The sequence below is a fragment of the Thalassophryne amazonica genome, chromosome 2 (genome assembly GCF_902500255.1).
Source record: "Thalassophryne amazonica chromosome 2, fThaAma1.1, whole genome shotgun sequence".
Lineage (NCBI taxonomy): Eukaryota > Metazoa > Chordata > Actinopteri > Batrachoidiformes > Batrachoididae > Thalassophryne > Thalassophryne amazonica.
The window spans coordinates 27,363,164-27,376,341 of record NC_047104.1 but is presented as its reverse complement, the minus strand read 5'-3'; the positions used below and the strand labels follow the sequence as shown (position 1 = coordinate 27,376,341).

Genomic DNA, 13,178 nt, shown 5'->3' with positions numbered 1-13,178 from the left:
GGCTCAAAGGTCAGATTCTGATTCTTTTTGTCCTCATTACAGAATCAAAGCAAAACAGGCAGACAGATAAACTGCAAAGGAAACATAATCTCTTGAAGGGCAAAGGTCAGGATCAAAGATGAGAGTCCATGCTTTAACTTAAAGAGGAACAGTGTGTCCCTGACAAATGAGGTGACTTCCTCCAAGGACCTTAACAGATGTGCAAGGCTCTATGGACTGTCAACATAGGTCTTTTACATGTCTGACAAACTTCTTATTGTTTTTTTGTTTTGTTTTGTTTGTTTTTTTTTTAAATTTGGTGAGTTTGGCCGAGATGGACCAAAAATCATATTCCAATACAGTGCATCTAGAAAGATCGATGAAAAATTCTGTACACTATACTCCATAATGACAATGTGGAAAAAAGTTTTTTTTTCTTTTTGGAATTTTGCACATTTATTTAAAAAAACAACAATGCAATCACATGTACAAAGTTTTCACAGCCAATTTCAATTTATTTAGTTTCTAAAGTGCCAGATCAATCAATCAATCAATCAATTTTTTTATATAGCGCCAAATCACAACAAACAGTTGCCCCAAGGCGCTTTATATTGTAAGGCAAGGCCATACAATAATTATGTAAAACCCCAACGGTCAAAATGACCCCCTGTGAGCAAGCACTTGGCTACAGTGGGAAGGAAAAACTCCCTTTTAACAGGAAGAAACCTCCAGCAGAACCAGGCTCAGGGAGGGGCAGTCCTCTGCTGGGACTGGTTGGGGCTGAGGGAGAGAACCAGGAAAAAGACATGCTGTGGAGGGGAGCAGAGATCGATCACTAATGATTAAATGCAGAGTGGTGCATACAGCGCAAAAAGAGAAAGAAACAGTGCATCATGGGAACCCCCCAGCAGTCTACGTCTATAGCAGCATAACTAAGGGATGGTTCAGGGTCACCTGATCCAGCCCTAACTATAAGCTTTAGCAAAAGGAAAGTTTTAAGCCTAATCTTAAAAGTAGAGAGGGTGTCTGTCTCCCTGATCTGAATTGGGAGCTGGTTCCACAGGAGAGGAGCCTGAAAGCTGAAGGCTCTGCCTCCCATTCTACTCTTACAAACCCTAGGAACTACAAGTAAGCCTGCAGTCTGAGAGCGAAGCGCTCTATTGGGGTGATATGGTACTACGAGGTCCCTAAGATAAGATGGGACCTGATTATTCAAAACCTTATAAGTAAGAAGAAGAATTTTAAATTCTATTCTAGAATTAACAGGAAGCCAATGAAGAGAGGCCAATATGGGTGAGATATGCTCTCTCCTTCTAGTCCCCGTCAGTACTCTAGCTGCAGCATTTTGAATTAACTGAAGGCTTTTTAGGGAACTTTTAGGACAACCTGATAATAATGAATTACAATAGTCCAGCCTAGAGGAAATAAATGCATGAATTAGTTTTTCAGCATCACTCTGAGACAAGACCTTTCTGATTTAGAGATATTGTGTAAATGCAAAAAAGCAGTCCTACATATTTGTTTAATATGCGCTTTGAATGACATATCCTGATCAAAATGACTCCAAGATTTCTCACAGTATTACTAGAGGTCAGGGTAATGCCATCCAGAGTAAGGATCTGGTTAGACACCATGTTTCTAAGATTTGTGGGGCCAAGTACAATAACTTCAGTTTTATCTGAGTTTAAAAGCAGGAAATTAGAGGTCATCCATGTCTTTATGTCTGTAAGACAATCCTGCAGTTTAGCTAATTGGTGTGTGTCCTCTGGCTTCATGGATAGATAAAGCTGGGTATCATCTGCGTAACAATGAAAATTTAAGCAATACCGTCTAATAATACTACCTAAGGGAAGCATGTATAAAGTGAATAAAATTGGTCCTAGCACAGAACCTTGTGGAACTCCATAATTAACTTTAGTCTGTGAAGAAGATTCCCCATTTACATGAACAAATTGTAATCTATTAGACAAATATGATTCAAACCACCGCAGCGCAGTGCCTTTAATGCCTATGGCATACTCTAATCTCTGTAATAAAATTTTATGGTCAACAGTATCAAAAGCAGCACTGAGGTCTAACAGAACAAGCACAGAGATGAGTCCACTGTCCGAGGCCATAAGAAGATCATTTGTAACCTTCACTAATGCTGTTTCTGTACTATGATGAATTCTAAAACCTGACTGAAACTCTTCAAATAGACCATTCCTCTGCAGATGATCAGTTAGCTGTTTTACAACTACCCTTTCAAGAATTTTGAGAGAAAAGGAAGGTTGGAGATTGGCCTATAATTAGCTAAGATAGCTGGGTCAAGTGATGGCTTTTTAAGTAATGGTTTAATTACTGCCACCTTAAAAGCCTGTGGTACATAGCCAACTAATAAAGACAGATTGATCATATTTAAGATCGAAGCATTAAATAATGGTAGGGCTTCCTTGAGCAGCCTGGTAGGAATGGGGTCTAATAAACATGTTGATGGTTTGGATGAAGTAACTAATGAAAATAACTCAGACAGAACAATCGGAGAGAAAGAGTCTAACCAAATACCGGCATCACTGAAAGCAGCCAAAGATAACGATACGTCTTTGGGATGGTTATGAGTAATTTTTTTCTCTAATAGTTAAAATTTTGTTAGCAAAGAAAGTCATGAAGTCATTACTAGTTAAAGTTAATGGAATACTCAGCTCAATAGAGCTCTGACTCTTTGTCAGCCTGGCTACAGTGCTGAAAAGAAACCTGGGGTTGTTCTTATTTTCTTCAATTAGTGATGAGTAGAAAGATGTCCTACTTTTACGGAGGGCTTTTTTTATAGAGCAACAGACTCTTTTTCCAGGCTAAGTGAAGATCTTCTAAATTAGTGAGACGCCATTTCCTCTCCAACTTACGGGTTATCTGCTTTACGCTACGAGTTTGTGAGTTATACCACGGAGTCAGGCACTTCTGATTTAAAGCTCTCTTTTTCAGAGGAGCTACAGCATCCAAAGTTGTCTTCAATGAGGATGTAAAACTATTGACGAGATACTCTATCTCACTTACAGAGTTTAGGTAGCTACTCTGCACTGTGTTGGTATATGGCATTAGAGAAAATAAAGAAGGAATCATATCCTTAAACCTAGTTACAGCGCTTTCTGAAAGACTTCTAGTGTAATGAAACTTATTCCCCACTGCTGGGTAGTCCATCAGAGTAAATGTAAATGTTATTAAGAAATGATCAGACAGAAGGGAGTTTTCAGGGAATACTGTTAAGTCTTCTATTTCCATACCATAAGTCAGAACATGATCTAAGATATGATTAAAGTGGTGGGTGGACTCATTTACTTTTTGAGCAAAGCCAATAGAGTCTAATAATAGATTAAATGCAGTGTTAAGGCTGTCATTCTCAGCATCTGTGTGGATGTTAAAATCGCCCACTATAATTATCTTATCTGAGCTAAGCACTAAGTCAGACAAAAGGTCTGAAAATTCACAGAGAAACTCACAGTAACGACTTGGGACTTCCAATTTGGATGGACAAGACTAAGAGTCACGCTTTCAAATGAATTAAAGCTCTGTCTGGGTTTTTGATTAATTAATAAGCTGGAATGGAAGATTACTGCTAATCCTCCGCCTCGGCCCGTGCTACGAGCATTCTGGCAGTTAGTGTGACTCGGGGGTGTTGACTCATTTAAACTAACATATTCATCCTGCTGTAACCAGGTTTCTGTAAGGCAGAATAAATCAATATGTTGATCAATTATTATATCATTTACCAACAGGAACTTAGAAGAGAGAGACCTAATGTTTAATAGACCACATTTAACTGTTTTAGTCTGTGGTGCAGTTGAAGGTGCTATATTATTTTTTCTTTTTGAATTTTTATGCTTAAATAGATTTTTGCTGGTTATTGGTGGTCTGGGAGCAGACACCGTCTCTACGGGGATGGGGTAATGAGGGGATGGCAGGGGGAGAGAAGCTGCAGAGAGGTGTGTAAGACTACAGCTCTGCTTCCTGGTCCCAACCCTGGATAGTCACGGTTTGGAGGATTTAAGAAAATTGGCCAGATTTCTAGAAATGAGAGCTGCTCCATCCAAAGTCGGATGGATGCCGTCTCTCCTAACAAGACCAGGTTTTCCCCAGAAGCTTTGCCAATTATCTATGAAGCCCACCTCATTTTTTGGACACCACTCAGACAGCCAGCAATTCAAGGAGAACATGCGGCTAAACATGTCACTCCCGGTCCGATTGGGGAGGGGCCCAGAGAAAACTACAGAGTCCGACATTGTTTTTGCAAAGTTACACACCGATTCAATGTTAATTTTAGTGACCTCCGATTGGCGTAACCAGGTGTCATTACTGCCGACGTGAATTACAATCTTACCAAATTTACGCTTAGCCTTAGCCAGCAGTTTCAAATTTCCTTCAATGTCGCCTGCTCTGGCCCCCGGAAGACAATTGACTATGGTTGCTGGTGTCGCTAACTTCACATTTCTCAAAACAGAGTCGCCAATAACCAGAGTTTGATCCTCGGCGGGTGTGTCGTCGAGTGGGGAAAAACGGTTAGAAATGTGAACGGGTTGGCGGTGTACACGGGGCTTCTGTATACGCTTCCTCCTCACAGTCACCCAGTCGGCCTGCTTTCCCGGCTGCTCGGAATCTGCCAGAGGGTAACTAACGGCGGCTAAGCTACCTTGGTCCGCACCGACTACAGGGGCCTGGCTAGCTGAAGAATTTTCCACGGTGCAGAGCCGAGTCTCCAATTCGCCCAGCCTGGCCTCCAAAGCTACGAATAAACTACACTTATTACAAGTACCGTTACTGCTAAAGGAGGCCGAGGAATAACTAAACATTTCACACCCAGAGCAGAAAAGTGCGGAGCACAACAAAGCTGCATCAAGGGGCTTCACACAAGTAAGGTCTAATCTTGGCAACCCCTAGTGCAAGCACATCGGTGACAGTGGTAAGGAAAAACACCCTCTGATGATATTTGCCACAAAGCTCAAAATTGAGCTCAGGCACATCCTGTTTCCACTGATCATCCTTGAGATGTTTCTACAGCTTAATTGGAGTCCACCTGGGGTATATTCAGTTGATTGGACATGATTTGAAAAAAGAGAAATAATGAAATAATAATAATAATAATAAAAAAGGGCAGCACAGTGGCTTAGTGGTTAGCACTAGTGACTTACAGCAAGAAGATCTTGGGGTCACTTCCCACCCTTTCTGGATGGAGTTTGCATGTTCTCCCCATGTCTACGTGGGTTTCCTCCCAGCACTCTGGTTTCCTTCCACAATCAAAAACATGCTTATTCATGGTCTGCTACTTTCTCTGCCCTTGACCAAGGCAGTGTCTCTACATCTGGAGTTGGTCTCCGGGCTCCGGACTGTGGCTACCCACTGCTCCTAGAGGTTGATTGTGTCTAACTGTAATTAGGATGGGTTAAATGGACAAACTTCATTGTATACATATATGTACAATGACAATAAAAGCTCTATTCTATTCTATTTGGAAAGACACACACCTGTCTACATAAAAAGTTCCACCCACAGTTGACAGTGCATGTCAGAGAGAAAACCAAGCATGATGTCAAAGGAATTGTCTGTTGACCTCAGAGACAGGATTGTCTCGAGGCACAAATCTGGGAAGGGTACAGAAACATTTCTGCTGCTTCCCAGTGAGCACAGTGGCCTCCATCATCTGTAAATGGAAGAAATTTGGATCCACCAGGACTCTTCCTAGAGCTGGACAACCGTCTAAACTGAGCGATCGTAGGAGAAGGGCCTTAGTCAGGGAGGTGACCAAGAACCTGATGGTCACTCTGTCAGAGCTCCAGCATTCCTCTGTGGAGAGAGTAGAACCTTCCAGAAGGGCAACCACCAATGCAACAATCCACCAATCAGGCCTGTATGGTAGAGTGACCAGACAGAGCCACTCCTTAGTAAAAGGCACATGGCAGCTCACCTGGAGTTTGTCAAAAGGCACCTTAAGGACTCTCAGACCGTGAGAAACAAAATTCTCTGCTCTGATGAGACAAAAATTGAACTCTTTGGTGTGAATGGCAGGCGTCATGTTTAGAGAAAACCAGGCACCATCCCTACAGTGAAGCATGGTGATGTGCCAAGTTTGTGGCACCATATTCAAGAAGACTTGATGCTGTAATTGCTGCCAAAGGTGCATCAACAAAGTATTGTGCAAAGGGTGTGAATACTTATGTACACGTGCTTTCTTAGTTTTTTATTTTTAATAAATTTGCAAACTTTGAAAAAAAAATTTCATATTGTCATTTTGGGGTGTTGTGAGTAGAATTCTGGGTGGGGGGGGGCGCGCGATATTTTCTCCATTTTGGACTAAGGATGTAACATAAATTGTGGAAAAACTGAAACGCTATGAATACTTTCTGGATGCACTATATTTCTGGACTGAATGGTGATATATTATCAGTATTTTAATATGAAATAGGATAAATATGCAGTTTTAACAAACACTTTTATTTAAAGACTAGTCAAATTAGAAACCTTCTAGGTTTTCCTTTCCTGCTTCTCAAAAGTTGTTTTTATCAGTTCTTTTTAAAAGCTGTCTTGTTCCACTGTTGCAATAGGGACTATATCAATCAATCAGTCAATCAGTCAATCAATCAACATTTATTTATAAAGCACTTTATAGCAGCCAGATGATGTCCAAAGTGCTTTATAGTGAAACACAGATTAATAAAAATAAACACACATACAACAAAGTAAAAACAGCACATAAAAACATAACATGTCACCTTCCCACTCGGTGTTAAAAGCCAGCTTAAATAAAGTCTTTAATTTAGATTTAAAAAGTGCTTGGTCAGGAATAGTGCACAAGTCAAGAGGTAGCTTGTTCCACAGTCTGGGGCCAGCTACCGCGAAAGCACGAACACCCAAGAGTCTGTGTTTTGACCTCGGAACATCTAAGTAAAGCTGGCCAGACTCCCGTAATGTCCTACTGTAAGTATGCAGAGTTAAAATTTCAGACAGGTAAGGAGATGCAAGGCCAGAAATAGCTTTAAATACAAACAATAAAATCTTAAGATCAGTTCTAAAATGAACTGGAAGCCAGTGGAGTGAGAAGAACACAGGTGTAACAAGCTCTCGTCTAAAAGTGTTTGTTAAAAGACGAGCAGCAGCATTCTGCACCAATTGGAGGCGTGCAAGAGAAGACTGATTAATGACAGAATAAAGTGCATTACAATAATCAAGTCTGGAGCTGATGAAAGCATGAATGGCCGTCTTAAGATCACGTCTAACTGAGGAAGTGCTTTACTTTAGCTAGAAGACGAAGCTGGAAAAAACTTGCTTTGACAACAGCGTTCATCTGTTGGCAGTCTTTTGTGCACTGATCAGGAATAGCACAACTATTTAGACGTTTACATTTATTGTAAAGACAGTCTCATATGACAGGGGAACTTGCAGTGACCGACCTGTCACATGAGACCATGAATGCAGCACATTGCTGCGCTCCCTCTCTCTGTCTCACTGTTTCTTTTTCTCTCTCTCACGCGCTCACTCTGGATCAGTTGTGTATAGCGGCTGCCGTGCTGGCCAGGCGAGTTTACTCACGAGCTGTGAGGTGAAGAGGTGAGGTGTGTGGATGAAGCAGGCACACTCACATGCACACGCACCGCTGCGTTCAGCTGTTGTCCCAGCCAGATTGAAAGGAGCAGGAGTCCATGAGTTTGCCGATTGCCTGTACAAAGCAGCAGTGGCCTAGAGGCACGCTGCACCTCGTACGACTTTGATATGGACAGACACGCTCACCTGACCGGCCTGTTTTCTCTTTTCTTTTTTGTTTTCCAGAAAACAAATAATAAGGATACATGAAAATAAAAACAGTCAGGTGGGCGACAGATCTGCACTGATGCTGATGCAGCGCCTGTGATCACGGTATAACGTCCCAATTGTGCATGTAATCACACATCCATTGACAGGCCACCTCGTGTCAGAAGATTCATCTGAATTATGATGTCATCATGGCTGTTAGACCCCATCCACAGAGCCGCAGTGTGTGTCAACGCGTCACGAAGACACACTGACTAACTGTGACACACAGTGTACGAGGTCTGTGAGAAAAGTATCGTACCTTTTTATTTTTTTCAAAAACTATATGGATTTGATTCATATGTTTTTACGTCAGCCAAGCTTGAACCTTCGTGCGCATGCGTGACTTTTTCCACGCCTGTCGGTTGTATCATTCGCCTGTGGGCAGGCTTTGAGTGAGCACTGGTCCACCCCTCTCGTCGTTGTTTCATTGCGAGGAAATGGCGGAATGATTTGGGCTTTTTTTCCATCAGAATTTTTTCAGAAACTGTTAGAGACAAGCAGCTGGAAACCATTTGAAAAATTTATCTGGCTTTCGGTGAAAATTTTATGGGCTTCACAGAGAATAAGGACTGTTACTACAGCTTTAAGGACGCCCCACAATGGCGCACGGCGCGCCGCGCTCCGAGCCGCCATCGGGAGGCAGAAAACACCACATCATTTCTAAACGGATTGCTGTGTGGAGCCGGGACCGTCGTGAGCAATTTCTCTGGTTATCACAAGAGCTGGATATCAGCCATTTTCCGTCAGATTTCACTTTTAACAAGAGATTTTGTCATGGAAATCCTCAGCGGAGGCTTTGCGCATCACGACCGATTCGCTGATCGAGCGAGACAAAGGAACACCTCCGTTTCGGAGTGCCAGGGGACAAGTTGGGACATGCCTATCTCAGCTTTCAATGCTTACCAGCCCAGTGAGTATAAGAGAAATTGTGGAGAGCTGGGCATGTCCCAACTTGTCCCCTGGCACTCCGAAACGGAGGTGTTCCTTTGTCTCACTCGATCAGCGAATCGGTCCTGACACGCGAAGCCTCCGCGCGGCTTTCCGTGACAAAATCTCTTGTTAAAAGTGAAATCTGCCGGAAAATGGCTGATGTCCAGCTCTTGTGATAACCAGAGAAATTGCTCACGACGGTCCCGGCTCCACACAGTGATCCGTTTAGAAATGATGTGGTGTTTTCTGCCTCTCGATGGCGGCTCGAAGCACGGCGCGCCATGCGCCATTGTGGGGCATCCTTAAAGCTGTAGTAACAGTCCTTATTCTCTGTGAAGCCTGTAAAATTTTCACCGAAAGCCAGATACATTTTTTGAATGGTTTCCAGCTGCTTGTCTCTAACAGTTTCTGAAAAAATTCTGATGGAAAAAAAGCCCCAATCATTCCGCCATTTCCTGACAATGGAAATCCGATGAGGGGGCTGGACCACTCCTCCCACAAGGCGTGCTCACAGGCGAATGACGCAACCGACAGGTGTGGAAAAACTCACGCATGCGCACGAAGGTTCAAGCTTGGCTGACGTAAAACATATGAATCAAATCCATATAGTTTTTGAAAAAAATAAAAAGGTACGAAACTTTTCTCACAGACTTTGTATTTGTTGTGATTGAGCAATGTTCACGTCTAGTGCACATGATAATTGCGACTTTGCACATTACAATATTTCCTTTGTGCACTGAGCAGCATGGGGGGTTCGGCTCATCGGAGGCACAATCAGTACATGCAACGCAATCAGACTGCTCCAAATAATGGTGGATTGTCATTTTAGATGCCAGTTCGTATGCCAGTTCGAATGGCATTTCGGCAGCAGTCACACACCAATACGACCACCATATGAATATTCCCCAGTTCGACTACAGCATGATAGTAGTGTGGCTGTTCTCTACATTTGTGCTGGCTTGCCAATTTGGTATAGTTCCCTAAGTGCCACTCAAATGCAGCAGAACTTGCATGAATGTAGTTCGAATGTCACTTCGTATGGCATTTGTGAAATTCATGCTGCAGTACGACTGCAGGTCGACTTGCACGAATGATGTTTGACTGTCCATTCGTACGCCAGTATGAATACAGTATGACTGACTCCACCGCCATTCGTATGTTTTCCTGCACGAGCGACACACGAACGTCCCAGCTGCTGTAGGAATGCTATACGAGGCGTTCGAGTGCAGTTTGAAAGCAGCACGATTTGCATGAACGCTGTACGAATGTCAATTCGTATGGCATGCAATTTGTGCTCTAGTGTGACGGGGTTTAAGGTTTGTTTCAGACTTGGCAGCAATCGGGGATCAAACCCACCCACCAGAAATGCTGACATGACAGAACCAGCTGAGATAAAATTCTGCTGGCATGAAGAATGCAGAATTTAAAATATCTTGTGCTGCACAAATACAAGAAAGGCGGCTTGAGTTTTTTTTTAATTCAATTGTGTACTTTTGTTCTTGGAGGAAATGTTGCTACCTGAAGGCCAAGCAGAACCAGACTATAACCAGGAACAGGCCTTGAAGTCTGAGATCTGGAGCTGACAGAGACATCACATTTGCCATCACCTGAAAGACAAACATAGACCTGAAAATTGAAGAAAAAACAAAAAACAAAAAACAAAACACCTGTCGTGCTCCGTGTAAGAAAGGAAAATGTACAAGTGGGTGTTTTTTTTTGTTTGTTGTTGGACCTGTTGGAGCATGGTTAAATGTCGGACTGTCCAGCGCTGGAAAGCTGTCCCAGTATCACTCTGGATCTCGATGAATTCGTCTTCCTGAGTGTGTGGAGCCTTAATGCAGGTCACCTTCACAAAATCAGGAGTGGAGTTAATCAATAAATATGATCATTCAGTGATTAATTAACATAATAACATAATAATTTACAATTTTACATTTCTGTGGAAAGTCACTCTTTCTCCAATTGTTTGAAAAGTTTATTCATTCATTCATTCATTTTCTGCCACTTTTCTGGTTCCAGGTCATGTTGGCAGCAGACCAAGCAGCTTCTCCCACACTGCTCTATCCTTAGCCAAGTCTTCTAACTCTTCCCAGGGGATCCGAGGCCTGGGAAATATAATCCCTCCAGCATGTCCTGGATCTCCCCCAGTGTCTCCTCCCATTTGGATGTACCTGGAACACCTCCCTAGGGAAACCAGGGGCATCCTCACCAGATGCCCAAACCACCTGACCTGGCTTCTTTTAATGTAAATGGTAAATGGACTGCATTTATATAGCGCTTTTCCATCTGCATCAGACGCTCAAAGCACTTTACAATCATGCCTCACATTCACCCCGATGTCAGGGTGCTGCCATACAAGGCGCTCCCTACACACCGGGAGCAATAGGGGATTAAAGGCCTTGCCCAAGGGCCCTTAGTGATTTTCCAGTCAGGCGGGGATTTGAACCCATGATCTTCTGGACTCAAGCCCAACACCTTAACCACTAGACCATCACCTCCCATCACCTTTGATGTGAAGAAGCAGCGGCTCTACTCAGAGTCCCTCCTGGATAATCAAGCGTCTCACCCTGTCCCAGAGTGTAAGCCCAGATACCTTATGGAGGAATCTAATTTCTGATGCTCCTATCCACAATGTTGTTCTTTTGGGGAGGTGATGGTCTAGTGCTTAAGCAGTGGGCTTAAGACCAAAAGATCCTTGGTTCAAACCCCTGTCCGGCTGGAAAATCACTAAGGGCTATTGGGCAAGGTCCTTAATCCCCAAGTTGGTCCAGGAGAACAGCAAGAATATATCTCAGTGATCAGCCAGAGCAGGATTAGAAACAGACTCACAGTGAAGACTCTCTCCGGCTCCCCTTTGGCCTTCCAGTTGGTGTCGTGGACCCGTCGCAGTATCATCCACGCCTCATCGTGTCGGGCATTCTGACACATACAAGCACACACACTGTGACAAAGAGTTACCTCACCAGGTAGCCAGCTCTCGGATCAGGAAGACGTCTTATTGACAGATCACCGTCTCTATCAGGGGGTCAAAATGCACAGAATTCAAAACTGATCATTTAAAATCATTTTAACCCACATTTTAACTGTTTTAATTTATTTATTTCAATTTGACCTTTTAAAAAAACTGTCAAGTTAATGGAGAACTAATTCTCATTTACAGTGGTGATCTGGGAGGTTTGAAGAACCACTGATCCGGTGTCGTGCCACAGCTGTCCTCGTCAATATTTGTCCCGATATTTGGTACTGCGTATGTGCACCAAGCCAAATCTCGGGCAAATCTCAAGCATGTGCATGGACAGTCACTAGATCAATCATTTTGATTCATGTGATTCATTGAAAAGCTTCGTGAGATCTAGCAGCGGGATGTTACAAATATGGCAGTGGGACTAATTGAGCACAGCACCGGTCATCATAGAGTATGTCAAATGAATCAGGCCCTGAAGAACCTTTTAGCCCACTCACAGACCAAGTCAGATGACTATGTTATTATGAGAATTTAATGTCATTTTTAATTGTAGTGCTCATTTCTACCACTAGGGGAAATATGCAGCCCAATCATTAAGAGTGGAGCGATATTGTAGCTTCACAATATGATACATATCATCAATATATAATTAGATCATTGTTAAAAAAAAAGTTTTAATACAGGTGTCACAATATAATTACCACAATTCAGGGTGCATTGTTACATCACAACCAATCATCAATATAAATAATAAAATCTATGGGTTCAAACAGGATAAGATCAGTTTCAGGACCATCCATAGGTGTGTCTGCTTTGTGTCTGGAATGGTGACCATTGAGTCCTGTCAGGTGTGCAGTCTCATTTCTTAAAGATGAGGCCCACCACCCCAGTTTGCTAACCCAGAGGTAATGTCCCTGAGTTCCGTGCAACCTTATATAATAGGCGTGTCAGCCATGACAGCCCAACAACACCCAGACACTTCAGCAGATAACAGAATATTTGCAGAGGAATCTTTCAAATGGTGAAACAAGCACCAAATTTGCACAATTACTCCTTAAACACTGAAAAAAAAGTCCACTTGAATTTTTGCTAATTATTCTTGCACATTATTGGCTGAGTTAATAGGATTCATAAATGGAATAGTTTTGACTGTGTTGAATGCTTGGTCTGCAAAGTAAAGGTCAAACAATGTCGACATCCATTGAATTCTATGACATGACATGCATGTCATAGAATCCTTGAAAAAGTAACTTAGTTACTTTACTGATTACTCAGTTTTAAAAGCAACTAAGTTAGATTACTAGTTACTTTAATAGTTACTTTCAGCAGCTCCTGACAACACCCCCCGCCACCTCAACATGAAAATGACTGTTGTGTGGGCCGCCAGAAGAGGAGGTACTGCTGGCCCACCACCAGTGGGCGCCCTGCCTGAAGTGCGGGCTTCAGGCACGAGAGGGCGCTGCCGCCACGGACACAGCCGGGGGTG

General features: G+C 42.8%; 1 protein-coding gene across 1 annotated transcript in view; it reads right to left on the bottom strand.

Annotated features, from left to right (window-relative positions):
• The window catches only part of sv2ba (synaptic vesicle glycoprotein 2Ba), an 84,272-nt gene that overhangs the window by 37,237 nt on the left and 33,857 nt on the right, over window positions 1–13,178 (bottom strand). Inside the window, exons 5-7 of the mRNA XM_034184524.1 lie at window positions 11,557–11,646; window positions 10,460–10,573; window positions 10,246–10,334 (exon numbers count right to left, since the gene is read on the bottom strand). Of these exons, the coding sequence (XP_034040415.1) occupies window positions 10,246–10,334; window positions 10,460–10,573; window positions 11,557–11,646 (293 nt within the window). The remainder of the gene's footprint in view (window positions 1–10,245; window positions 10,335–10,459; window positions 10,574–11,556; window positions 11,647–13,178) is intronic.